Source organism: Panthera onca, chromosome D3, assembly GCF_046562875.1.
Source record: "Panthera onca isolate mPanOnc1 chromosome D3, mPanOnc1 haplotype 2, whole genome shotgun sequence".
NCBI lineage: Eukaryota > Metazoa > Chordata > Mammalia > Carnivora > Felidae > Panthera > Panthera onca.
The window spans coordinates 31,847,033-31,872,888 of record NC_138350.1 but is presented as its reverse complement, the minus strand read 5'-3'; the positions used below and the strand labels follow the sequence as shown (position 1 = coordinate 31,872,888).

Below are 25,856 nucleotides of genomic sequence, written 5' to 3'. Positions count from 1 at the left end.
AAGAAACATCCACACCTAGTAATGAGAACAACCAACATGAGTGTCATGACGGCAGGCAGCGGGGGCCGGTGACCCCAGGTTGTTCACAGCCTGCTCACCGAGGGCCAGCCTGGGGCTGCAGGGCTAAACCATTTGTCCCAGCTGAGCAGGCCTCATAGCCTGTGGCACATGGAACCCCACAAAGCAGGTTGATTACGTGAGACTTTCTAGAGAAAAGGTCTATAGCTTTCATCAGCTATTTAAGGGATCTTGAACCCCAAAAGGTTGAGAATCACTGCCTTGGGATGACATGATGTCACAGGCAGGCAGTAACTCAACACTGAGGTTTTCCTGCTACACAAGAAATCATGAAAACCTTAATGCCCATTCCAGAATGTAAAGCATTTTTAATCTAGCTGCAGAAACAGCTGTCCAGACTGAGGGCTCCTCACTCAGACCCAGGGCTCTGCCTTCAGACCTGGCATTCAGGGCAGATGAATCCCCAGCCAGCCAGTTCTGAGTCACCATAGCTAAGCCTCAGGTGGGCTGAGCGGCTTGTCCAGGGTCTCACTCCCAGCAAGTGGCAGACTTGGGGCACACCCCACAGTGTTCCCGAGAACTGAAGAAGGACCAAGCTCTGGCTTTCTGGACACCCCTTCCATACCAGGGGGCTCAGCAGCCCCTGGGACTTTCAAGTGCGAATTGGCCAACGCCCCATCCATAGCCCTGCCCTCCTCACTAAAAATGTAACTGTCTGATCTTTCCTAATTGTGATTCCTGGTCTCGTTAAAGTGTGCAAAAAAGACTGCTTAGTTGCCCACAAGCAATGCTCCCTGGTTTTGTGAAAATTCACCTTAAATCTTTGTTAGCCGGCTCATGAATAAGGCAGAGTTCTCTGTGTTTGTGACTTGGCTTCAAAGGCACTAGAACCCGAGACCTGCACTGGTGGAAATACAGACACCCTGGGCAGCCCTCACGTACAAGCCCCAAATCACACTTTCCTGCCTGTTCCTGAGAGAGGACATCTTTCCATCCGAACTGTGTTCCTGAGATTTACAAAGTCTTCCCTCTGTTCAAATGTGTCCCCTCCCCACACATCCCTCTGCTCTGCCCTCCATCCTTCTAAACGACCCACTTTATGTAGAGTGCCCATGTCTTTAGATATGCTATTTATGCCCCTTGGATGGGTCTTCGCTTTTTTCTAGACAACTCCATACTGTTAAGACTCCGCTCCCCTCTCTACAATCTTCCCTGCTTTCCTTGAGGGAAAAAAATGGATGCTCTCCTCCTTCCTCCTGTGGCACCCTGTGTTGTAATTGTCTGTGGACACGTCCGTGCCCTCAGGGTGAGCTCCTAAAGGGAAGGTAGCTTCTTACTCATTTCGAAAGCCCAGTTCCAATGGCAGAAACTGGAATACACAATGCAATTCTACTTGGTTGTAATAAAAAATGAGCAAACTGCTAATTTACGCAACAACGTGGATGAATTTCACTGACACGATCCAGAGCAAATAAAGCCAAGTATAAAAGGGAAGATCCTGTAGGATTCAATCTATCTCAAATTCAAAAGCAGGCAAAACTAATCTGTGGTGATAGAAGCCAAAATAATGTTATTGCTGGGGCGGGGCAAGGAGGGGGTTACTGCCACGAAAGAGCAAGAGGAGCCTACTGGCGTGTTGCAAATATTCTTGATCTTGATCTGAGCGTCTTATAAACATACAAATTCTATGAGTTGTAAAACAAAGAACTGTGCGCTTTACCATATGCATATTATTATGCAATACAATTGTTTTTAATTTTAGAAAAAGGCCACCAGTGCTTTCCATTAATGAAACCAATTAGAAGCCAAAGGGCAAGGCGCTGCTAGTGCAATCCCAAGGGCCAGCATCCTGGAGCCCAAGGCTGGGCAAAGAAAAGCAGAGAATGGGTTGGGGGTGGGGGCGGGGAATAACACGTGTGATGCTCAGTAAATGTTTGCTGAGTGGGATAGCAATCATTTACACCTTAGCATAAATAAATATATGGTGTGTGTGTGTGTGTGTGTGTGTGTGTGTGTGTGTTTCCAACAGTGAGTTTACTGGGAAGCAATATGGAAATAAGAGAACACTGGGCACTTTGGCTATGAGAAATAGTGGAGCAAACTGAACGAAATTCTTTGCCTTCCTGAAAGTTCTTCAGAAGATGCCCTGCTTATGTGGTCAATAGTCTTAGAGTTAGCCCTTTCCCAGGGCTCAATTTCCTTATCAATGCCATAATAAGACCTTAACACTTTTTAGTGATTGACAGCTGACAATGTATTTCAAAAGTTTATCTCATTTAATCCACATTGCAACCCACTGAGAGTTGGTAAGGAATACAGATGGTCAGGGATTATTAGAAATAAAGAAAGTGAAGCTCATAACAAGAAAAGAAATGCCGAGAAAACTTGCCCACAATCACAGAATCTGAAGGTTGCAAGGCCAGGGTTCTGACCCAGTGTTCATTGTCTTATCCACGTTGTTATTTAAAAAAAAAAAACAACACAGAAATCGGGTTAGATGCCTGCCCAAGTTTCTCTGAGCTTTAAGCATCTATGTTCTCCATAATATAGTCCTGATAAATGAGAAGCAGCTTCTGTATCAGGTATTGACCCTTGGCTGGGAGCTGAACTCCAACTGTCCATCACCTGCATCGCAGTGGCCTTGGTCACCCACACTGATAGAGCACTCTGGCCCGGGCACTGGGCTGGGCCAGGCTTTCCCTTACAGGACTCAATTCTCTCCCAGCCTGAGGAGAGAGAGAGCCCTGCGCCTTTTTACCGATGAGGATCTACAGCCTGAGAGATGTTAGGTGACCTGCCCGCGGTCACGTTGGAATGAGGTAAGGCCGGGCTAGGAAGCTGTGCTCCAGAACAGGCTCTCGGCCAGGACTCTGAGAGGAAGGGGGATGCCCCACCTTGGAGAAGAAGCGAGACCAGGCTGCAAGGACCCCCATAGGCAGCTGCAGGGAACCAGGGAGGTCAGACTCTGGAAGTCGCCCTGAGGAGAACTGCACACAGACTCTATAGGGACTCTCGACAAACAGTGGTTGAAGTCAGCACAAAACATGGGATTTCTGATCTTAGTTGCACTGGAACATAGTAGTTGCTCAATAAAGATGCGTTAAATGGTGTTGAATGAGAAAGGAGCTTAATTGTGTCAGAGCTGGTGGCTGGAAATGTGCTGGAAAGGCACCAGCCGGCACCTGCAACCTGTCACTCACTTTCTTCTCTGTTGGCTCCTGAGCTTGGCTGCCACATGCTTATGAGCACAACATGCCTCTGCCCTCCTCTCCCTCTCTACACACCCCCACACTCATATGGCTCAGGTTCCCACTTGGGAGCAATGGTAGCCGGCCGGCCTTGGCTGCCAGCCGGGACCTCTCCCTGAGTTCCATCTGAATGTGGGCCACAGGCCGTGGGTCCACCCCACATCTCTGCCCAGTATGGTCCGCGGGCCTGTGGGCTGTAGCATAATCTCAATCTCCACCACAACCTTGCTCCCCCTCCTGTGTTTCTCCTCCCAGTAAGGGCATCACTGCCTCTCCAGTCATCTAATCTAAAAATATCGGAGTCTCTCCAGCTGCTTTCCTTTTTGTTCATCATCAGGTCCTGTGAAATGTTCCCTGGAAGCCCCTGCCCCCACCCCCAGAGCCAATGTCAGTGGTCTCACCCCTGACATATGTCACATGGATCACTGACATGTCCCCTGGCCCCAGTCTGGCTCCTGAGCCACCCCAGAGTGGTCTTCTCAAATCTATGTCTGAACAGGTCACGCAGTCACCTCTGCTGGTTCCCCACTCAGGACGACGGCCACTGTGCATTCGGAGCTGTGCAAATTCACTCCGGCATGGCTGCCCTGAGCGTTCTCTTCTAGAACCCCCCACCCACCCACCCACCCAGAAGCCCAGACATGCCAAGTAAGGCAGAATAGTCACAATAGCCCCCCGTGCCCCACTTGCTCTGTCACCCTTCAAGCCTCAGCTCCAGTGTTCCTTTCTGGACACCCTTTAGGAAGAATTCATCCGTTTATTCCCTTTGCAATTTGCATTCACACATTACTACTAACATAGTTCCTCATCCATTCATCAAATATTAACAAGTCCACACTAAGTGCCTTTGGATCCAGATGCCTCTCTAGACCGTAGAAATATGATTGGTTATTGGTGTGTCAAGATCTGTGACCTTGACCTTCACTGTTCCAGAACAGGTCTAATACACTTGTATCTTGGGCACGGCAAAGTGCCTTAAATATAAGGTGTCATTCAACTGGGATGGTCAGGAGCTTGACTATAGACTGAGTATTAGGTGCTCTTAAGAGATCATTTTTATTTTGTTAGGAGTGCTAATGTCACTGTGGTATGTGTGAGAAGGTCCTTGCTTCTTCAGAGACACAAGCTGAAGAATGTTATGTGAAGGGGTTCAATAATAATACAGATAAATAACAAGCAAACGTATCAAAACGTTACCAGTGGCTGCATCCAGGCGATGGGGTGCTCATGTAGTGTTCTGTCTATATGTCCTTATATTCGAAAGTTTTCAAAATAAAATGCTTTCTAAAAGGTGAATTGAGGGGCACCTGGGTGGCTCAGTCAGTTAAGCATCTGAGTCTTGGTTTCGGCTCAGGTCATTATCTCACAGTTTGTGAGACCAAGCCCCATGTTGGGCTCTGCGCTGACAGTGTGGAGCCTGCTTGGGATTCTCTCTCCCTCTCTCTCTGCCCCTCCCCAGCTCTCTCTTTCTGTCTCTCAAAGTAAATAAATTAATTTTTCTTTAAAAAAAGGTGAATTGAGTTGACTTGCCTGGACCCCCTTTCTCATCTGTCAGACCAGGGGTGTGTTTTAGCCCACGTGGGCCACTATAACAACATACCACAGAATGGATGGCTTATAAACAACAGAAATGTATTGCTCACAGTTCTGGATGCTGCAAGTCTGAGCTCAGGGTGCCCGCCTGGCTGCGTTCTGGCAAAAGCTCTCCTCCTGGTTCCTGCTGTGTCCTCCCCCTGTAGAAGGACCTAGGGATCTCTCTGGAGCCTCTTTCAGAAGGCACAAATCCCATTCCTGAGGGCTTCACCCTCATAGCTGAAGTACCCCCCCCCAAGTCCCACCTTCTAATACTATCACATTGGGTATTAGGACTTCAATATATGAATTTAGGGGCGGGACAAAAACATTCAGGCCACAGCAGAGTATCCGTGGAAGGAGCCACTAATGATCGGTCTTTTTTTTTTTTTTTAATTTTTTTTTCTTAACGTTTTTATTTATTTTTGAGACAGAGAGAGACAGAGCATGAACGGGGGAAGGTCAGAGAGACAGGGAGATGCAGAATCTGAAACAGGCTCCAGGTTCTGAGCACAGAGCCCGACGCGGGGCTCGAACTCCCGGACCGCGAGATGGTGACCTGAGCCGAAGTCGGACGCTTAACCGACTGAGCCACCCAGGCGCCCCTAATGATCAGTCTTAAGACCCTGTCCAGCCCCAGTGGCACTTAGCCGAAAACACAGCTCTGTGGCCTGGGCCTGGAGAGTTCCCAGAAGGCCCTGTGGAGTCCAGGACTCTGGAAGGAAATTGTTTTTGGCTTCAACACACCTTCAGGCAAGTCAAATGAGTGTTGGTATGTTGATCCCCATGCCCCTAAAGGGGAAGAAATGTGTGTTTGTTTCTGTGAGCTAAATTGAAGGATGCAGACAGAAGGAGCCATGTGTTAGGCAATGTGTTAAAACCAAGGTGAGTCAGGTGATGGGAGGCACAGGTCAGGCTACCACTCACAACAGGGCAGTCAGCAGTTACTAACAATTTCTGGAACCAGTCACTTGACCATGTGCAGGACAGTATGTACTAGGAACTCTATATCCCAGAAAGTTTCTGCCTTTGAAGGGGCTGGAATTGAGGGACTGTTTCACTCCTTAACCTGCTGGTGAGACTTCTTTGATTTTGCAGGTAGAGCTCCGTGGAATTCCTGACACGCCCCCCTGCCCTCTTCTGAGGTCCCAAACAAGCCGACTTGCATCTTCTGGTACGATTATCTGCGCAAGCAGGAGGCCGACAAAATCTCCCTCAGCCCTGGCTTGGTTTTTCTGTTGCCTCCCTTACTCTGAGAAAGTCTCTTCCCTATAGCTAAAAGATTGTTAACCAAGTCCAACGGTCCGTTTACTCCTGCATTCTAAACACCCTTCTTACTGCCCCCCCCAAATGCCCATCAGAACAGCCGCGGAGCACCTAACAGGAAGGGAGCCAACTCCCCGGCCCCACTTCCCGAGAATCTAAAGGGCGCTGTGTCCAGGTGTCTGCGGCCACTTCCTCGCCTTGCCAGCCGGCTTGCTGAGCTTGGAGCGGGACGTCGGTCGGGGGCTGCAGCCCGGGCGCCCAACCCAGTGCGGCCCTGGGGGTAACTCATCCTGCACCTCATTCCACCGCCATCCCCTTCCCTCAGTCCGTGGCCCCCATGGGTTTGAAAGCAACACATCTGCCTTTTCACAGCCACAGCCACGCCGCCCAGGCTGCCTCACCTCTCAGAATGTGCAAGGCGAACAGGCTAACAACGACCGTTAGGGGACGCGCGGAGCAGCTGGTGGGTCTCGAGAGTCGTGGGGACCGTCCTCTGCAGCGGTCTGCGAGAACCGCTTCCCCTCCAGGGGCCCGGAACTGGCACGGACCCGGGCGCTCTCCCAGGAGGCGCAGCCACGACCTTCTGCAGAGGTGAGCCCCTAGCCAAGGTCCTCGCCCGGCGCGGGGCGGGCCGGCCGGGGCGGGGCTGGTGGCGGCGCTTTAAGAGGAGGGCGCGGGCGGCGGAGGCCGAGCCTGGGAGGGGGACCTTAGCGATGGAGACCGCCCGGGACTACGCCGGAGCCCTCATCAGGCGAGTGCAGCGCCAGCCAGGCTCTGGGCCACGCCTGCGCCCCGCGGCCACCCATCCCCCCCTGAGCCCCCGCCCCCCTGCGCTCTGAACGGTCTGCATCCCCCTGTGCCTGGCATCCCAGTGAGTCCCTCATTTCCCTGCGTCTCTCGTCCCCCGTGCGCCGTACCCCCAGCACCTCTTGCGCCTAGCAACCCGAGCGCCCCGAGGCCCCAGTCCCAGCCCACACGCCCAGCGGCTGCGCGGGGGTGCAGAGTCCGAGCAGGCCGCGCTTCTCCTCCCCCTCCTCCAGCTGGCCGCAAGTGCCAGGTGTGGCGCTCCCGAGGTGAGCGGGCATCGACGGAACAGGTGACAGTGGTGAGTGCGGGAGTGGCTGAATTTCTTGATGCTGCTGCAGCCGCCGGGGCAACCGAGGGCCCGGTCCTGGGAAACCCGGGCAACGCCTCCACGGTGCTCCCGCGCAGGGCTTCAGGGGGACCTCGGGGTCGCGACCGGAGCTGGGGCGCTGCTGGTGGGGACGCTCGGCGGCTTTGGGATGGGCCAGGCTTACCCCTAAGGGCGAGCGCGGGCTGCGGGCTCTGGGCTCCAAGGGGAGGGTGGGCTGAGCAGAGAGCGCCCCTCGGGCTCTGAACGCTCCCAGACCCCTGCTTGATGAGCCCACCCAGGCTTGTAACGGGATGTATGGGGGGAAGCGCTACCCCTCCTCGCCGCATCTGAGAGCGCCGACGCTGCCCAGGGAGGGACCAGGTGCCTTCCGAGGCTTCTTAGTCTTCGCTCCCTTCCCGGGTCTCGCCACCCGCTGCGGGGTTGATGGCACCGCAACACTTCCCCGCCCCCCCCCCCCCAGCTGTCATTCATCCTCATATCTTGACGTACCCAAACCCGTCCTTGCTGATAAAATCCTACAAATATTGCATGGAAGTAATTCTCAAGTATAGACTTATGGAAGGGATAGTGCTTCTCTAAAGATCTTCAAAGTACTTCAAAAAGGATAGAGAAGCCCTCTGAGTTCTTTAAAATGCAGGTTTCGGAGGTGATCCCATCTGTACCAAAGAGCAGAGGGACAGGGTGGGTTGAAGGGGCAAGGTGGGGAGGGAGAATCACTTTACAAACTAGTGCGATCTATGGAGCTGAACTTGCCGTGCGCAACCCTCAAAGTTAGAAAAAGAGCTTCCAGGGGCGCCTGGGTGGCTCAGTCGGATAAGCGTCAGACTTTGGCTCAGGTCATGATCTCGCAGTCTGTGAGTTTGAGCCCCGTGTGGGGGCTCTGTACTGACAGAGCCTGGAGCCTGTTTCAGATTCTGTCTCCCTCTCTCTCTGACCCACCCCCGTTCATGCTCTGTCTCTCTCTGTCTCAAAAATAAATAAACGTTAAAAAGAAAGAAAGAAAGAAAGAAAGAGAAAGAAAGAAAGCTTCCAAAATGTAAAGGCGGTCTGTCTGAATGAACAGCACTGGGCTTTCACTTTAAAAAACAAAAACAATGAAGTCAAGTAGTAAGGAACCAGGGAAGGTGGGAAACAGACTTGTTTCCTGCATCTTCCCTAACTCATGTCAGCATGAAGGTGAGCCCTGGGTTTCCTTGTTGTTCTCCGCAACCCCCCCTGCCCCCCACAATCCCACTCCCAGGGGGTAACAATTATTAGCAGTTTAGAATCAATCCTCCGCACTTCTCCCCCTCAAATATGCAAATATACCCACTCAGCCACTTCTGTGAACCCTGAGGAGGTGGCAGGCCGATTTAAGGACTGCTAAGAAGGCACCCTTGATTCCTGGCTGGTATTGCCTGGAGGAGAAGGAGGAGGCAGAGCCTTCAGAACTAAGGCTGACCCTGCCCTTCCACCTGATCCCTATAACAGGTTACCAAAATCCAAAGTGCATCTGTGTAAGGTTTCCACTGGGTCAAGTGTGTATGAAAGTGACTTGCTTGTGAAATGTGGGCAGGTCAAAACGTAAGGAAATGTCTACTCAAAGACACACTCCTTCTGAGCTTGGCAAACTCTAAACGTGAGTGACTATTTGTCAGGGACGCACAGTGCAGTTCTTTCAAGAATCTACCTGCTTCCAAACGAAACTGGAAGAAAAAGGATCCATATTACTTGTTGAAAGGAAAACCCTGTCCTTCCCTGCCCTTCTTTAGAACTGCGTCAAGGCTGAAGACCCACGTGAGCCACAGACAGGGTAAAGGCCATGTTTGTAAGTTACAGTCTTGCTGGACTTCTGCCTCCTCCGTGTTCCTTAATTTAAACTAGCCGGACTTAACTCTTTTATTAGTGGAAGATTGTATTTTGCCAAAGAAAAAACTTCATCCACATATACATCGTGTTTTAAGGTCAGCAATCCTAAAGTCTTAAACTAGTCATTAGTTTGTTAATCATCTGTGATCCCTCGAGGCCTTAGTCAGGGCGAAAGCTGCCTGAGGTCCCTCAGCAGAGCTCCAGACGTCAAGGATGTCCATACCAGTGTGTGTTGTCATAGGCAAAGCCACTCAGCCATTGTGTCTGTCCGTGCTAACGTTCATGCCGACCTTGAAGTTGTTACAGAGCTGATATGTATTATACTGTGTGCAAAATTGCTGTTTTTGTTGCCATTTGGTACATCTTTCCTTTCCTTGAACCAGGAACTCTAGGTTTTGTATAGCTGGCATTTCAGTACACATTTTACCACTGTCTTTTTGTTATAAGCGAGGAACTGCATTTTCTACAAGTAAATCTCCCAGGTTACTGATGCTTACTCCTTCCTGGGTCTAAACTGTTATTTTAATAACATTTCCAAGTGTTCAAAGACTTCATGGTCATATACTGAAAATACTCTTACTACATCAAGCATTTCTCTAGGCTGGTCAAGGCACAGATGTGAGCCAGCCGCCATCGCTGTGGGGCAGACATCCCAATGTGTGTAGCCCGTCACGTGGCTCCCGCACTGCTGGGAAAGGAGGAGTCATCACTGAGGCTGAAGCTTCTCCAGCTTCTGCCAGTGGGTTAGACCCTGCACCCTCCTGACCACTCACTGAGACCCAGCCAGGCCGGATGGGTCCCGTCTGTTTTCCGTCCCGTCTGTTTCTCTGCATTGTTGCATTTGACATCACCACTTCCCTTCTTAAGGTGTTCCTTGTCCCTAGGCTTTGGTAGTAGTGGGCGGTTGGCTTGTCGTACCTGCTTGTGCGCGTTCTCTCACGTGGGTTCCTCCTTTCTACCTAACAAGGAAATGAGGGGCCCTTCTCTCTGAATGTTCCCCGGGGGCAGTACCTTACAGGGCCTCATGGAACCACCTCATCGCTGCTGACCCCAAATTATTTCTCTCTGGGGGAGGCTTTGTTCCCAGGCCTGCCCTTCTCTTTCTTATTCCACTTCTGGAATAAACATCGGTCCATACAGTGGCATAAAAACATGCTTGTTTATGACTCATGGAGGCTAGCTTCCTTTTACTGGAGTGAAGTTCACCTCTGCTGTCAGTCTGTGGCCTGTTGCTTTATTTGCTACACTTTGCTAAGTCGAGACTTCTCCGTTCACTTGGGGAAAAATATAAAGGCTTCTCTGTTTCCCTCACTTCTGGGAGATATGCCTCTTCACAGTTTTTAAGAATATTCTGTGAAGCCTGACTACTCTTTTTGTCTCGGTTTCCCCGAAACAATCTGTTTCCTTGAACAACCTGTTTCCTGGTTTTTCTTTTCCTTTTAGTGAGCTATTTCCTTCCTGCTTATATGGTTGTCTGCACTTTCCCAGGATGGGAGGGTGACCAGTGTGTGCTGTCTAAGGCTTCTCCGAGCTCCTGTCTCAACTTTGATATATTAAAATATTGAGGGGAGAAGAACAAGACATTTTAGATCTTGCACTAATAGCCAGTGACATAAAATATCCTATTAAGAGGACCAGGAGTCGGTTGGATCAATATCTTGCTTTCTTCATTTAGCTAGCTAGTTGCTTTGCTGCTCCTTTAGCTGGAGCAAAGTAAATATTCCTGGGGGCGCCTGGGTGGCTCAGTCGTTAAGCGTCTGACCTCGGCTCAGCTCATGAGCTCGCGGTTTGTGAGTTCAAGCCCCGCATCAGGCTCTGTGCTGCCAGCTCGGACCCTGGAGCCTGCTTCAGATTCTGTGTCTCCTCTCTCTCTGTCCCTCCCCCGTCATGCTCTGTCTCTCAAAAATAAATAAATACTAAAAAAAAAAAAAAAATACTCCTATAATAGTTGTTAAATAGGTTTCATGTACATAAAATTTCATTTAACTCCTTTTTATATTATCTATAAGATAGCCTGGATCTTCTATAATTTGACACGTCAGATCACTCATCCTCTTCCTAGAATGGCAGGATTTAATTTTCTTGTCTTCAAGGATTTTTTTTTTAGGTGTGCTCCGTAAGCCTTTTCTCCAACAATGACCCAGTGCCCGGTTAAGGAAACATAATGGGTAAGAAGAACAATATGGTGCGTATCTTTTTTTATTGAGGATGGCTGTCCTGAGGGCAGCGTGGGGAGAGGACCAGAAATGACTGCCAACACTTATCTAGTCCAGAAGTTAAAAGACAATAAGGACTTTGTATAATCAACTGTAGTACGTAACTGGAACAGTGGTGCTTACTGAGGCGTGATTGTTCGCATCCAATGAGGAGGTACAGGACCACAACTAACTAGGTCAAAGCTGTTCATGCCCACAAGGTGTGTCATTGGCCTCTAGCACCTGGACCTAAGATTCCAGCACATGAACTTTGTTCACCCATTTCTCAGATTTTTGTCCTAGCCTGTCTTTTACTCAGTGAATCGATCGCGTGCCAATGGCAGGCTAGGTGCTGTGGGGAAGTAAAAAATGTACAGACAGACCCTGACCTCAGTGAGTACAGATTCTAGAAGGGCTCGAGGACAACGGCAAGGAGTTCTTGCTTTGCAGGGGGAAGAGAAGAGAGGCTCATGCTGGTGAGGGTCCGGGGTTCCTCTGCATCATAGGAGGCTTTTCACCTTGTAGGGCAGGCACCGTGGCGCAAAAGTGGGAGCTGGGTTCAAACCCCTGTTCTAGCACTGGCTAACTCTGACCTTATCCATTTCTTAACTTCCTGAGCCTCACTTTTATTCATCTGACGTGCCTGTCTTGTCAAGGTATTAGGTAATGCACTAATGCGCACGGGTCTGGCATAGAATAGAACTAGTCTCTCTCTCCTCCTCATACGGACTTCACCATCGAGTTTAAGTTTCAGGTGCCATGATTAGGTTGCCAACAAAGCCAATTCTCAGTGTGAAGCATCTTAGGTAAAATCCTCATTGCCCCATCTACCAGATCACCAGAGACAGGACTGTGAGCAGGGGGCTCTGTAGCACCAGCTCAGCAGAACGTGGGCATCTTGTCTGTCAGGTTGTGTAACCGAGGAACCTGGTGTAACTCCTTGTAATCAGGGCAAAAGTTCAGAGGCTGTGTGCCAGCCCCACCACTGTGTCAGCTCAAGGCTTGGATTCATCTGGTGGCTCTCTGATCAATCTAATGGGGAGCCTGCATCAGAGGCCAGTAACCTGCCACAGTCCCCTTGCCGTTGCCTCACTAGGAACAAATAACGCAGTGACTCTGGCGGCCTAGATGGGAAAGGAGCTGTCGGTGTTCACCGAGACCACTGTGGTCCTTTCAACCAGAGCAGCCCCAGACTGATGATTAAGTGATGTTTATTGCTTGAGGTTAGAAGTCCAGAGATAATTATGTCCTACTTCGTTTCCTTGTTAACTGAGTGACCTTGAGAAACCACTCTGAGCCTCGGTTTTCCCATCTGGGAAATGGGGTAATACTTTCCTTGTAAAGTTGTGATGATAATTAGTTAGTATGTATAAAAAGTTAGCATAAGCTGGCCATAGCAAGTGCTTGGATGCAAGCAGTTAGGAAGCACTAATATGATGCTAGCTGAATACACTTCAGACCAAACCTGTGCTAACTAACAATCTGGGTCTGATTCCTAGAATGCCCCCTTTTTTTTTTTTTTTTGCCAAGGATAATATGTAGATACTCACTGAAACTGGCTGGTCATGCTATGAGCATGAACTTAACCTGATGGTTTTTGAGAGCCGGTTCATTACTACACTATCAGTTTCTCATATAGAAAATTACTTGCTAGATCATTGAATTTTCACTTATGTTCATTTGTAGAACTTCAAGTTAGAACACATACTATTGAAAACCTATTTGCCTAGCACTAATCTAGGCATTATGGGAGATACAACAAAGAAGCTTTTTCCCTGAAGGAAATTCCAATCTAGTTGGGAAAATAAAGCTTAGATAAATAAATGGTAATATGTATGTGTGGATGTGTGTGACTGTATGTGTGTAGGTATGTGTGTTTGGATATGTATAAAATAAAGTGCTAAATCCTAGGTGATAGTATAAAAGCCCCTACAATTTTAGCCTTCATGGGGTTAATCTAGACGGTCCATTTTATGTGTCAGAAATCAGTGATGTCCTCACTTTGTATCTTCTGTAAGATTGTCCTAAAAATAAGACCCTTCGTTTCATTCTTCTGAATGTCACTCTACAAGTATTTGTCCAGATCGTCAACAACGACTTGAGTGCCTGCAGTAGGTAGGATACTGTTTAGGTGTGGGGTCAGTACAGCTGTAGGCTCTCATCCCTCGGGGCCTGGGGGAGATTAAGTGAGGTCATGTGTCACTTCTCACAGCACCTGACATGAAGCAAGAGCCACGTGAACTATTGATAACTTATGTTGATATTCTTTCCAATAATTTCTTTGTGGGTATATCCCTAAATTTAAAAAGCCCACCGTCCTGGGTGAAAACTACGCATTTCTAGACTGTTCTCCAAAGAGACTGAACCAGCTCCTAGTGCCACCAGCAAGGCACATCTGTTGCCCCTTATTGGAGTTATTTTTTTTTTTAATTTTTTTTTCAACGTTTTTTATTTATTTTTGGGACAGAGAGAGACAGAGCATGAACGGGGGAGGGGCAGAGAGAGAGGGAGACACAGAATCGGAAACAGGCTCCAGGCTCCGAGCCATCAGCCCAGAGCCCGACGCGGGGCTCGAACTCACGGACCGCGAGATCGTGACCTGGCTGAAGTCGGACGCTTAACCAACTGCGCCACCCAGGCGCCCCTGGAGTTATTTTTAAATCACTTCTTGCATGTGTGTTTGAAAGCATGCACTGGTGTGTCAAAGGTGGTTTTGCATTTCTTTAATTGTCATCAAAAGCCTCATATGCTCCATGGGGCGCCTGGGTGGCTCAGTCAGTTACGAGTCCGACTTCGGCTCAGGTCATGATCTCACAGTTTGTGGGTTCGAGCCCCATGTCAGGCTCTGTGCTGACAGCTTGCTCAGAGCTTGGAGGCTGCTCCAGATTCTGTCTCCCTTTCTCTCTGTCCCTCCCCCACTCACACTCTGTCTTTTTCAAAAATAAATAAACATTTAAAAAAAAATTAAAAAAATGAAATCTTAAAAAAGTGTTAAATAACTACTAAAGCAGTAAGCTTCTCATTTATCCCCCATTTTATATATATACATAAATGTATAATAAATATTTACATACATACATATTATATACATGTATATTATATGTATATTATATGTATTTGTATATGTATTATATGTATAGAATATGTATATATTATATGTATACATATATAATATACATATGTATATAATATACATATACATGTACATATACATATATGTATATATAATATGTATGTATGTATAATTTGACAACCAAAGGTTGGAGGTTTTTTCCCTCAGAAAATTGTCTTGATTTGGTTTTGTTCATTATTTTCCCTCTCTGTGTCAGTTTATTTTATTTTTTAATAATTTTTTAATGTTTATTTTTGACAGAGACAGAGCGCAAATGAGGGAGGGGCAGAGAGAGAGGGAGACACAGAATTGGAAGCAGGCTCCAGGCTCTGAGCTGTCAGCACAGAGCCTGACGCAGGGCTCTAACTCATGAACTGTGAGATCATGACCTGAGCCGAAGTTGGATGCTCAACCGACTGAGCCACCCAAGAGCCCCTGTGTTAGTTTTTAGTGAAATAGTGAATAGTGAATAGTGAATAGTGAAACTTTAAATTAATTCTTTGTTAAATGTGGAATTTACTCCAAAGTGTCATGTGACATATGGCCCAAAGTTCCTTTCCTTCTCATTATTCCAACAACAATTATTATAGTGTTCTGTTGTTCCTCATCTTTTCTAAGTTAATTTCTAAATGTTAGTTTATTGCTCTAGTGACTACTATATGGATTTTCGATTCCTGGCTTAGTTTTACAATATGTAACTTTTGTGTGTGTACCTAATTCTTTAACTACTTGGCTAATTCATAACCTCTTAAGACTTTTCAGCAATAGGGGTGCCTGAGTGGCTCAGTCGGTTAAACGTCCGACTTCAGCTCAGGTCATGATCTCACAGTTTGTGAGTTTGAGCCCCGAGTCAGGCTCTGTGCTGACAGCTCAGAGCCTGGAGCCTGATTCAGATTCTGTGTCTCCCTCTCTCTCTGCCCCTCCCCTGCTTGTGCTCTGTCGCTCTCTCTCAAAAATAAACGTTAGGCAAAAAAAAAAGACTTTTCAGCTATAAAACTCATGTTTGCAAAATCGAATTCTTATTTCTTTTTTGAGTTTGATGCTCTTACCACTTCTTTCTCACATATTTACTACAAGGACTTTGAATGTTCTAGTAAAATGGGCATAATGATGGCTGTGGTTTTTAATTGTTTGTGTTATTTGTTTCTTGGATATCAGGATTTTCAATGATCCCCAATTTTCTTTCTTTCAGATGCAAATATGAAAACTGTTTTAATTTGTATACTTCAAACCCCTCTTTGAAGATTCCTTTTTTGAAGATAATGTCGAAGATATTTTTTACTTTTCTCCTCCATTTCCAGGCCCCTGACATTTATGGGATCACAGACCAAGAAAGTCCTGCTAACCCCCCTCATGCACTCAGCTCGCCCTTTCCGGGTCTCCAACCATGACAGAAGCAGCCGGCGAGGGGTGATGGCCAACAGTCTGAAGGAGCTTCTTAGCAAGGTGCCAGGAACCCCGGGGCTTTCCCATCCCTCACAGAAGGGCCCCTGACCGCATGCAGGGCTATGGGCTTAGATACTAAGCCAGGGCAGAGACAGAAATGCCACTGTCATGGCCTTGGAGAGTCTGAGGGGAGAAGAAAAGAATGAAAGGGAACATTATTACATCTCTGTACCATAAAAGATTTAGCTACAGACACAAAAGCCTTAAAAACAGTCATCAATTGATAATACAGCCTTTCTTCTTTGACAAGGGAGAATACAGGGAAGCAGCAGCCTTTGGAAATCTGTTTTTGGTTATAAAGCCCGGAGAAAAATAGTCCTTAATCTAAAACAGTGTCCTAGATCACCAAATAAGGAAGAATCACAGACTCTCTGGAGTCTGTGGAGTCAGGTTATGGAAGCATAACGCAGACAGAGACACCTGTGGAAAAAAGAAATGAACATCCAACATGCAGACCCTGAAGCAAGAGAGGGTCAGATATGTGATGTGAGCCTAAGGCTATTTAAATATCATTCTGTTGCATTCTTCATTTTATTTGGCAAAATAAGTGAGTAATTATAGAAACTCTAAATTTGATTCGGTGTCTTCATTTATCTCATGTCCTTGAAATCTCTGAAGAAGATTGGTCCATTAAAAATCTTTTCTTTTTCCAAGCCAAGACTGAGTCCGAGATGCCAATGAAGGTAGATCTTTATCATTAAAGTTTTAGCAAAATCAGATCACTTCTGAATCTATAACTTAGTCAATGGCTTTGAGTGGTCAAAATGGAATCTCTTCCTTTATTCCATGTCTCTGATGTGTTGTCAATCTAGACCCTGGATGCCTTAGTTATCACCAGCGGACTGGTCACTTTGGTGCTGGAGGAAGACGGAACCGTGGTGGATACGGAAGAGTTCTTTCAGACCTTAGGAGACAACACACATTTCATGATCTTGGAGAAAGGGCAGAGGTGGACACCGGTAAGCAAAAACACTTGTCCAAACAGCTACCGGGCAGACTTTTTTACCCACAAAAGTGCATTCCCTACTTTGGTGTTGACTTGTCCTCTTTCTGAATATGAACTTCATATTCACCTAATAATTGGATCTGCTACCCTCAACAGGATTCTTAAATGTGTTTCTAGGGAACTTAGCATCTTAGTGAACCTGGGCTATAGGATTTAAAGCAAGCAGTCTGGGAAACAGGTTTAAGCCAGTAAGTAGCTATGGGTCCTTTTAAAGCACACAGATTGACCTGGTGACCATTCACTGTCTCTGTCCTCAGGAAGCCAGCAAGCTAACACAGCCAGTGAAATTAGGTACGTGTGTGTGTGTGAATGTACAGTGATTTAGAAAGGTAAACAGAGGGATGCCTGGCTGGCTCAGTCAGTAGAGCATGCAGCTCAGGTCATGATCTCTTGGTTCGTGGGATTGAGCCCCACATTGGGCTCTGCGCTGCCAGTGTGGACCCTGCTTTGGGGTTCTCTCTCTCCCTCCCTGCTTGCACTCTCTCTCAAAAATAAATAAATAGACATTAAAAATAAATAAAATAAAATAAAATAAAATAAAATAGAAAACAAACCAAAAAAGAGGAAAGGTAAAGAGATGGAATAAAGACTTCTATGTCCGGGAAAACTACAGATTATATACATATCTTGGAAAACCTTCCCACTATAAAACACCTAAAAAAGTAAAGCAAAATTTTAATACGTATTTTATATGCCTAACTGACCTCCCAGAAAGGAAAATCTTCAGAGGCCAAAACTTTTATGGGAGCCAGAGTCTAGAGAAGTGATGTCTTACCCCTGAGCACCTCACTCATGGCCATCCACTGACTTCAGTGACTTTGGGCTGCAGTTTTGACAGGTGCTGGCAGGACAGGAGACAAAGTCTTGGGCTGACACAAGGTAAGGGGCCAGATTTTAGATGCCCACATAAAGCAGAAGAATCTTAAAGGTCTCTCCCAAGAATCTGTGGCCACCAGCTGCCCTCATGAGGTTTTAGGGACTGCTGATTCCAAAAATACCCAAGAGAGCTTTTAGTTTCCAGAGCCCCAGGAAGGGAGGCATCAGTGGAAGGAGTTTATTCATTGAGTTTTTGCTCACCTGGTCCCTCCCTCCAGCCCCAGTGACCCAGGGTTGACCGTGCCCCCACATAACCAGCAGGAGAAATAGGTTCAGAATGAATCAAATCACAAAACGTAAGGACTTAAAGCACTATAAGTGAGAGTAAGCAGAAATAATAAAGTCAGGCCTCCAAAGACCTCAGATGTTGGAATCATTGGATACAGAGTATAAAATAAGTGTATTTAAAATGTTCAAAGAGTAATCAAAACTAAAGAAGGGATGAGAGGTAATCAAAAGGACAAGGTAGACTTGAAAGAACCAAATAGAATTTCTGGAAGCGAAAAACACAACAATTAAACAGAGACAGGCATCACTGAAGATAATAAGAAAAAACCTGGAAGATCTGTCTCAAGAAGGTTCCCATCATGTAGCACAAGAAGGTAGAGGTAGAAAACACAAAGGAAGCTGGAGACATGACTGAGAAGGTCTAATATATGTTTGACATCCTTAGGGTGTAATGTTTTTGTTGTTGCTGTTGCTTTAAACAAGGCTGTACATAAACCATTTTTTAGCTGTTGTTGTTTTTTTCCTTTTAGTAGGCTCTGCACCCAACATGGGGCTTGAACTCAAGACCCTGAGATCCAGGGTCACATGCTGACTGAGCCAGCCAGGCACCCCTGCATAAACCATTTTTTAAATGACAATTACAACTCCATTAAGAATTTTGTTCATCAAACGATACAATAAAGTATGTAAAATAATAAGCCACAAGTGAGCAGAAGGTGTTTTCAACATAACCCAACAAAAGATTAGTATTTGATAAATTTGGGGAACTCACAGAAATCAATTGTGGAAACAACGGACACTCTAATGGAAAATGGGCAAAAAAACATGAACTGGTATCTGAAGAATGGACAGTAGAACATAGTAAAAAATTTTCAACCTCACTGGTGATTAGGAAAATGTAAGTTAAAACCACAATAAGATACTCTTTTACACAATTAAATTTGGTATTATTAGGGTTTTCCATTTTTTCCATTTTTTAAGATATGGAGCAATGAACTCTCTTACACTCTCACCAGCAGCTGTTTAAAACAGTTTACCTTTATCCCATAGAATTGAAGCACCACCTATGACCTGACAAGCCCTCTCCTAGATGTACAGTCAGCACACAGACACCCAGCCATGTGCTTCTACATAAATACATGTAAATAAATACACAGGTGACTATCCATTGAATGGAATATGCTTCGGCTGTGAAAATGCATGAAGTACAGCTACAGGGATCTATATGAATAAATCTCATCAACTCTGTTGAGTGAAAACATCACAGGATAACCCATTAAGCAAGTAATCTTCAAACTTTTTGACCTCAGGACCCCTTTACACTCCTAAAAATTAATGAGGACCCCAAATAGCTTTTGTTTATGTGGATTTCAGTGGAGTCTATAGATATCCATCAATCAGAGGTTCTCAGCTGGGAGCGATCTTACCCCTTGTCTGAAGACATTTTTGGTTGCCACAACTGGGATGAAAGGGGTACTGGTGGCATCTAGTGGGTGGAGATCAGGATACTATGAACTATTCTACAAGGCACAGGACGGCCCCTGTGACAAAGAGTTATCTGGCCCCAAATGCCAAAGTGCCAAAGTTAAGAAACTATAAGCTATAGGGGTGCCTGGGTGGCTCAGTTGGTTAAGTCTGACTTTGGCTCAGGTCATGATCTCATGGCTCGTGAGTTTGAGCCCCACATCGGGCTCTGTGCTGACAACTCAGAGCCTGGAGCCTGCTTCAGATTCTGTGTGTCCCTCTTTCTCTGTCCCTCCCCCACTCACACTGTTTCCCTCTCTCTCTCTCTCCCTCTCTCTCTCTCTCAAAACTAAATAAACATTTAAAAAAAATTTTTAAGAAACTATAAGTTATATAGATATTACTTATATTTGAAATTAAAGCTGAGAAAATTGTAAATACGTATTTTAAATTAAAATTAATTTTAATTTTAAAATTAAATTTAATTAAATGTAATGTTGAAAATTAAATTACTAAAAATAATAACCCAGTACTGATTAACTTAGATTATATATTTTTATAAAAAAATAACTATTTTCCAAAACAAAAATATTTAATAAGTGACATCTTTTTACATTTTTGCAAATCTTTTTAATGCCTAACCAAATAGTAGAAGATGGCTACATTTTCATATCTGCTTCTATATTCAATCTGTTGTAATACATTGTTTTGGGAAGAAAATGGGACCTCCCACAGATATGTAGTTAGAAAAGGGAGAGCATTTTAATAGTCTTTTCAGATCATTGAGGATATTCTTCTTTGATATGACACCAAAATCCATTAAGTGGTCTTTTCCTAAAGGCTGCTGCAGTGTGGAATCTGAGGGCATACCAGTGAAGTTTCCTGTTTCATTGGAATCATTGGTTTATCTTGTGCTTTGGCTGGATCGTTTTCCCAGGGATGATTTTATAACCTCATGCATCGGTTCTTTAGAAAATGTTGATTTCATTGAGTGACGCAGGTTTCTCAGCTGGGTAGTAGAAAATTCCTCCGCTCATGAGAGAAGGAGAACAAAAAAGGCAAATTTCACCTTGGTGTTTATTATGAAAATAGTTTTGATCTCTCAGCCCCCTGAAAGGGTCTCTGGACCTCAGGTGTCTCCAACGTACATTTTGGGAATCTCCACATTTAACCAATTATAGATAATCCGAAAATGTACAAAATTAGCAATATGATGTTTGAGACTCATGTGTGCTAAAAATAAAAGTAAGGGAGTGATTCACAACTTAGATGGTCTCCTCTTGAAGGGAGGTGGAAGAATATAACTGGGGAGAGGCATATGGGTGATAACAGGTTGCCAACATTTTATCTGGAGTGGTGAGTATACCCATCATCTACCCATGATACATACAGATCAGTATGTGTACTAATATCCGTATCAAATATTTCATCATTTTTCCAACTGGAAAAAAGACTATAGACCAATTATAAAAAACATAAAATTTAAAACATAGTATCTCTGAAGCAGGTGAGGAGATCATGCCAGTAGATTAGAAGAGCATGTGGTGAATTAGACAAATCATTTATTTATTTATTTATTTATTTACTTTAATTTTAGCTTTTTTTTTTTTTTTGAGAGAGAGCAAGCAAGAGTGGGGGAAGGGCAGAAGGAAAGAGATTGAATCTTAAGTAAGATCTGTGTTCAGTGAGGAGCCTGATGCAGGGCTCAATCTCATGACCGTGAGATCATGACCTGACCTGAAATCGAGAGTCAAGTTGCTCAACCAACCGAGCCACCCAGGCTCCATTAGACAAATCTTTTAAAAGGCAATCTTGAGCTGGACAACTTTTTGTTTGAGAAATATGTTTTGGGCAGTATAATAGCCCCCCAAAGAGGTCCACATCCTAATCCCTGGAGTCCAGGGAGGAGTTACTTAGCAAATGGACCTAGCAGGTATGATTAAGTTAGGGATCTTGAGCCAGGGAGACGGTCCCAGATAACCCAGGGACCAGTATCATCCTGGGGTCTTCACAGAGGGAGAGGAGGGTCAGAGTGAAGGCCAGAAGCAGAGAAAGAGGAGGGGAGATGTGAGAAGCTGAGGAATGAGGGCTCCTCCAGAAGCTGGAGAAGGTGAGGGGGCCATGTGTTCCCGGCAGCCTCTGGAAGGAACCATACTTGGTGGCTCGTTGTGAACTGCCAACCTCCAGAATGTAAGGGTCTAAGTCTCTGTTATTTCAAACCACTAAGTTTGAGGCCAATTTTGTTTGACTCGGATGAGAACATCCAGCCAAGAACTAGTCACCAGAGGACCCCCTGCATCTTCAGTCTGAGTGCCTCTGAGGCCTGTGAGGAAGCAGCACCCTGGAGCCCTTTCAGGGTGAGGCAGGGGGGCAATCATTTCTTCTTCTTGAGCCAGCGAGTTAGAGAAATCCAGGTCACCAGCAGATTAGCTTTGTGAGGGCTGGGTTTTGATTTAAGACCAGACTTAAGGAAGACATTTAGGGGGAATAAGATAAAAGCTTCCATATGTCAGAAAGGAGTACAAGGTGGTGAGAAAGAACAGTGGGAGGATTACAGGTAAAATTCCCCCTTTTTATTCTGTAATCTTAATTTTTACTTTTATTATTATTTTTTATTAGAGAGAGAGCCAGTGCATGAGCAGGGGAGGGGCAAAGGGAGAGAGAGAATCTTAAGCAGTTTCCACACTCAATGCAGAGCCTGATGCAGGGGCTCGATCCCACGGCCCTGGGATCATGACCTGAGCTGAAATCAAGAGTTGGATGCCCAACCGACTGAGCCACCCAGGCGCCTCTGTAATCTTAATATTTAAAAATGATGTTTCCTAACTGCTGGACAGCACCCCCTAAAGGGGCAGCAGAAACTCCTGTGCGTTAAACAGTGGGTTTTACCGTCAATATCTCCTGTCTGTGTGGGAGGAGAGAAGGGTGGCTCCACCAAGAAGCATTTGGACACTTTTAGGGGAATTTATGTTTTAACTTCACATATAGTTGATTATTGGCATTGATGAATTTAACATTTATAGCCTCAACTGCCCCCAACCCCAAAGGTTCCGGAGACGTAGTAACTGTACTGATTGTGTAAATTTGAATACTACAAGATCTGTGTGTGAAGCAAGCCTGTAGGGAGAGTTGCCCCTGGGCTGGCATTTGTACCTTGGCATGGCTTCTTTCTCTTCTTGCTCTCTGCAAAGCTTTCTATGGGGAGGACGCTACCGTGCTCTTTATAAACCTGGGGATTGACAGAGGTCTCTGGCTTTCTCCCCTGACCTAAAGGCTCTACTGATGTTTCAGGAGGACCTAGAGGGGCGATTGTAACCCATGTCCCCAGGAGGTCTGTTTCCATCCAGGGTGGTGACTAGAAAACACAGGAAGCCCTGGGAAGTTCTCACCCTGCCCCTTTCTTCAGCCACTTGATTCTGAAACTTTCTTCCCGGCAGCCTCTTGTAAAGTGGAAATAGTGCTCCCTGCTCCTCTTTAAGCCAATGGTGCTACAGTCCTGAGACTGTCCGTGTCCACCAAACACAACCATCTCCTGAACCCCTACAGTCCAGCCCCGGAGCCACACCGCACTCATCCCACGTCACTGAACTGAAAGTAGCTTAGGGAAGGATACTTTCTAATGGGTTTGGACATGATAGCCGTATGAACACATTGATGGGCTGAAACCATGCCTTAGGTAATTAGCAGCTCAGTCACCAGCAGATTTTAAACCAAGAGTCAAAACTAGCAAAAACCCAGAATTACACAATTTGCACGTCATAGCCGGAGATGCTCCTTAAGTCTCTTCCTCCCTCCGTGGTTCTAGGGTGGTAACCACGTCCCAGCCCGCCAGCAGCCAAAGAAATCAGGAATAGCAAGAGTCACCTTCGACTTGTACAAGCTGAATCCCAAGGATGTCATTGGCTGCCTCAACGTGAAGGCCACCATGTATGAGATGTATTCGGTGTCCTACGACATCCGGTGTACGGGAGTCAAAGCCCTGCTGAGGTAACAGACATGGGGGTCAACTGGGTTCTGGAAACTGCGCCTGGGCCATCCCCGGCCTGCTGCTTTGCACTGCCAAGCCCAGGCCCCCGGGGGCCCTGACCTGCCTGGTAGCTGCTGGCGTTCACTAATTCACGATGTCATACGGTACTTTTCCTCTTACACCCAGACTTATGTCAGAAAACAGAGAGTCTTGAGCCAAGGTGTATATACATTTTTTTCTTCAGGGACCATTAGATACTAAGTGGAATCAAAAACTAGATAATAAATATGGAAAGGAACCAAATTTCTTTTAAAAACTAGGGCTGTGCACTTTAAAATCTTTTTTCTAAGCAATAGCAGCTAAAACGGAGCCATGGCGATTCTGACCCGGTTTGCACAGAGTAGCCACGAACCGCGGAGGAATGCTCTTTGGTATCTTCTGTATTACTGCTAACTTGAACCTAGCAGCAAGGTGGCATGGGCCTGTGCCTTTTCCACATACCCACATGCCCTGGCAAGGGCACTGTCGCCCCACAGGCTGAGGCCAGTCTGGCAGATCCGGGAGCCTGTGCAAGACAGATCCCCGATCCATACCCGCACCTTTCTGAACAAATTCTGTATGTTCACCAGGAATATTCTGTGGTTGCAACCAGGCTGGACACCTGCCCTTTGCCTCTGAGCAGCCAGCTGTGTGACCTTCAACAGGTTGCTTAATGTCTCTGAGACTTTGTTTCATCATCTTTTAAAAGAGAAGGTTGCTCCTAAGTGCTTTGATTGCATAGGCTCTAAACACACCTACTTCTGTCCTCTAGTAAATTCGTATTGATCCTCTAAATAACCACTTCCTGTGGAGGGATGGATGGAGGGGGGAGAGACAGAAGGTCTAAAAAGGTTGCAGCGGCTGACAGCAGCTTTGGAAGGAAATGCTTTGGAAATGAGATTGGCCTCCTCTGATGGGGCCCCAGGCCCTGGCACAGAGGGAGCTCAGGCAGTGCCTTCTCAATGGCTTCCATTTCCCTCTCAGAACCATTAATGGCCAACTCATAGACAATTGTCACTGGGCCCGTGTTGAAATCTCAACACCTGACCCCCCGGGGGAGCTTCCTCTTTTGGCTGAGATGGGAGAAAATAGCTTGATTGATTGGTTTTCTAAAATGAGACAGGAGAGTTCTAACAACTTGGAAAAGTATAATGAAGAAAGTAAACCTCACCTAAAATCCCACCTCAACAAAATCTTTAAGAGGCAAATTCGGCCTTCTTGTCACTAATTCTTACCATCTGACATCTGATGGCACCACAAGCAGCCACAGAAGTCACCAAAGTCCCCACATCAAAGGCCTCACACCAGGGTCCTGTTGTGGGATCCCAGGGCCAGGGGGCTCTCCCGACCAGCACAACTGACCCCCAGGCCTTGTGACATGATAGGTCTTTAAAACTGGAATGAAATCCTTTAACTCTGGACTCGGTAGAGAGTAAGAATTTGAGTCAAAGCCACTTTTTTAGTCTGAAATAACAGGAATGCCAGCCTCAGCCCTGAGGCGTAGAGGCCACAACAGGGCCGAGATGGGATGTCCCGGCCACCCTAAGTAAACTGGGTCACAGGATCAGTCTCCTTCAGCTTCTCCTTTCACACCTGACTTGCCTGATTTTAGTAACAAGCCCCAACACCCACGGTGGCCAGAGTAAGCAAGCTGCCAGAGGACAGGACTCACTGTGTGCTCTCCAGAGCACCGTCAGCCTACTCAGGGCTTCCTAGTTCCTGAACAACAGGCCACGTTTGGAAGCAGCTAGAAGGAAGGTGGTCTTCGGCCTCGTGCATCAGCATGTGCACTGTAGCAGGCCCTGGCGGGCTGGGGGGTGGCTCCTTCAGTGAGCGGTGCCTGCTCTGAGCGGATGTTTGGGGGGAGGTGAAGGATTCCCGCACTGTCTGCCCCTCGCTGGCCCAGAGCTCCAAGCCTGACCTGTGCCCCGTCCCCTTTGTTGCAGGAGCCTGCTGCGGGTCCTGTCCCACGCCGCCCAGGTGACCGGACAGTTGCTCATCTACATCGGCACGTACATGCTCCAAGTGCTGGGTGACATGGACGAGCAGAGCCCTCCCCGGTCACACTCCAGACGTGGGTTCACAAGTGGATAAGGATGCACGCTGCAGGGGACCCAGCCGGCTCTCGACCCAAATATTCGCTCTCAGATGATGAATTTTGAAGATGCTTCTGTTCTAAACCACGGGCACTTGCACAACGCCTGTCACTTGTACTGGGGGGTGGCACGCAAGGGAAGGAGGAGGGGTGGAGGCACACGAAATGGGGGCTGCAGGAGGGGACGCCCTGAGGGGAGGAGATTCGTAGGGGCCTCCGTGGGGACAGGAAGGACCAAAGGGCAGGCTAGTGTGGTGGCCCGGAGCCGCACAAACCTGTGTTAGGCCTCTCAGCTCCTCACCTCCTGCAATAAACTGATCGATCGCAAGAGCTACTTTTAA

The 25,856-nt window shown here is 46.7% G+C and overlaps 1 protein-coding gene and 1 long non-coding RNA gene across 6 annotated transcripts in view; one reads left to right on the top strand and one right to left on the bottom strand.

Moving 5' to 3' along the window:
* The window catches only part of LOC132665738 (uncharacterized), a 9,104-nt gene extending 2,510 nt beyond the window's left edge, over window positions 1-6,594 (bottom strand). The window contains exon 1 of the long non-coding RNA XR_009604235.2: window positions 6,506-6,594. This is a non-coding gene — a long non-coding RNA (uncharacterized LOC132665738). The remainder of the gene's footprint in view (window positions 1-6,505) is intronic.
* Window positions 6,514-25,856, top strand: CIDEA (cell death inducing DFFA like effector a). 5 transcript variants are annotated; one of them, XM_078435444.1, is made up of 5 exons: window positions 6,514-6,695; window positions 15,696-15,840; window positions 16,653-16,799; window positions 23,220-23,401; window positions 25,367-25,856. In XM_078435444.1, the coding sequence occupies exons 1-5, from the start codon at window positions 6,514-6,516 to the stop codon at window positions 25,512-25,514; spliced, it is 804 nt and encodes a 267-aa protein (XP_078291570.1). In that variant the 3' UTR covers window positions 25,515-25,856. The 5 variants fall into 5 exon arrangements, with proteins under 5 accessions (XP_078291570.1, XP_060469189.2, XP_060469193.2 ...); XM_060613206.2 differs by lacking the exon at window positions 6,514-6,695 and adding an exon at window positions 6,727-6,855; XM_060613210.3 differs by lacking the exon at window positions 6,514-6,695 and adding an exon at window positions 6,784-6,975.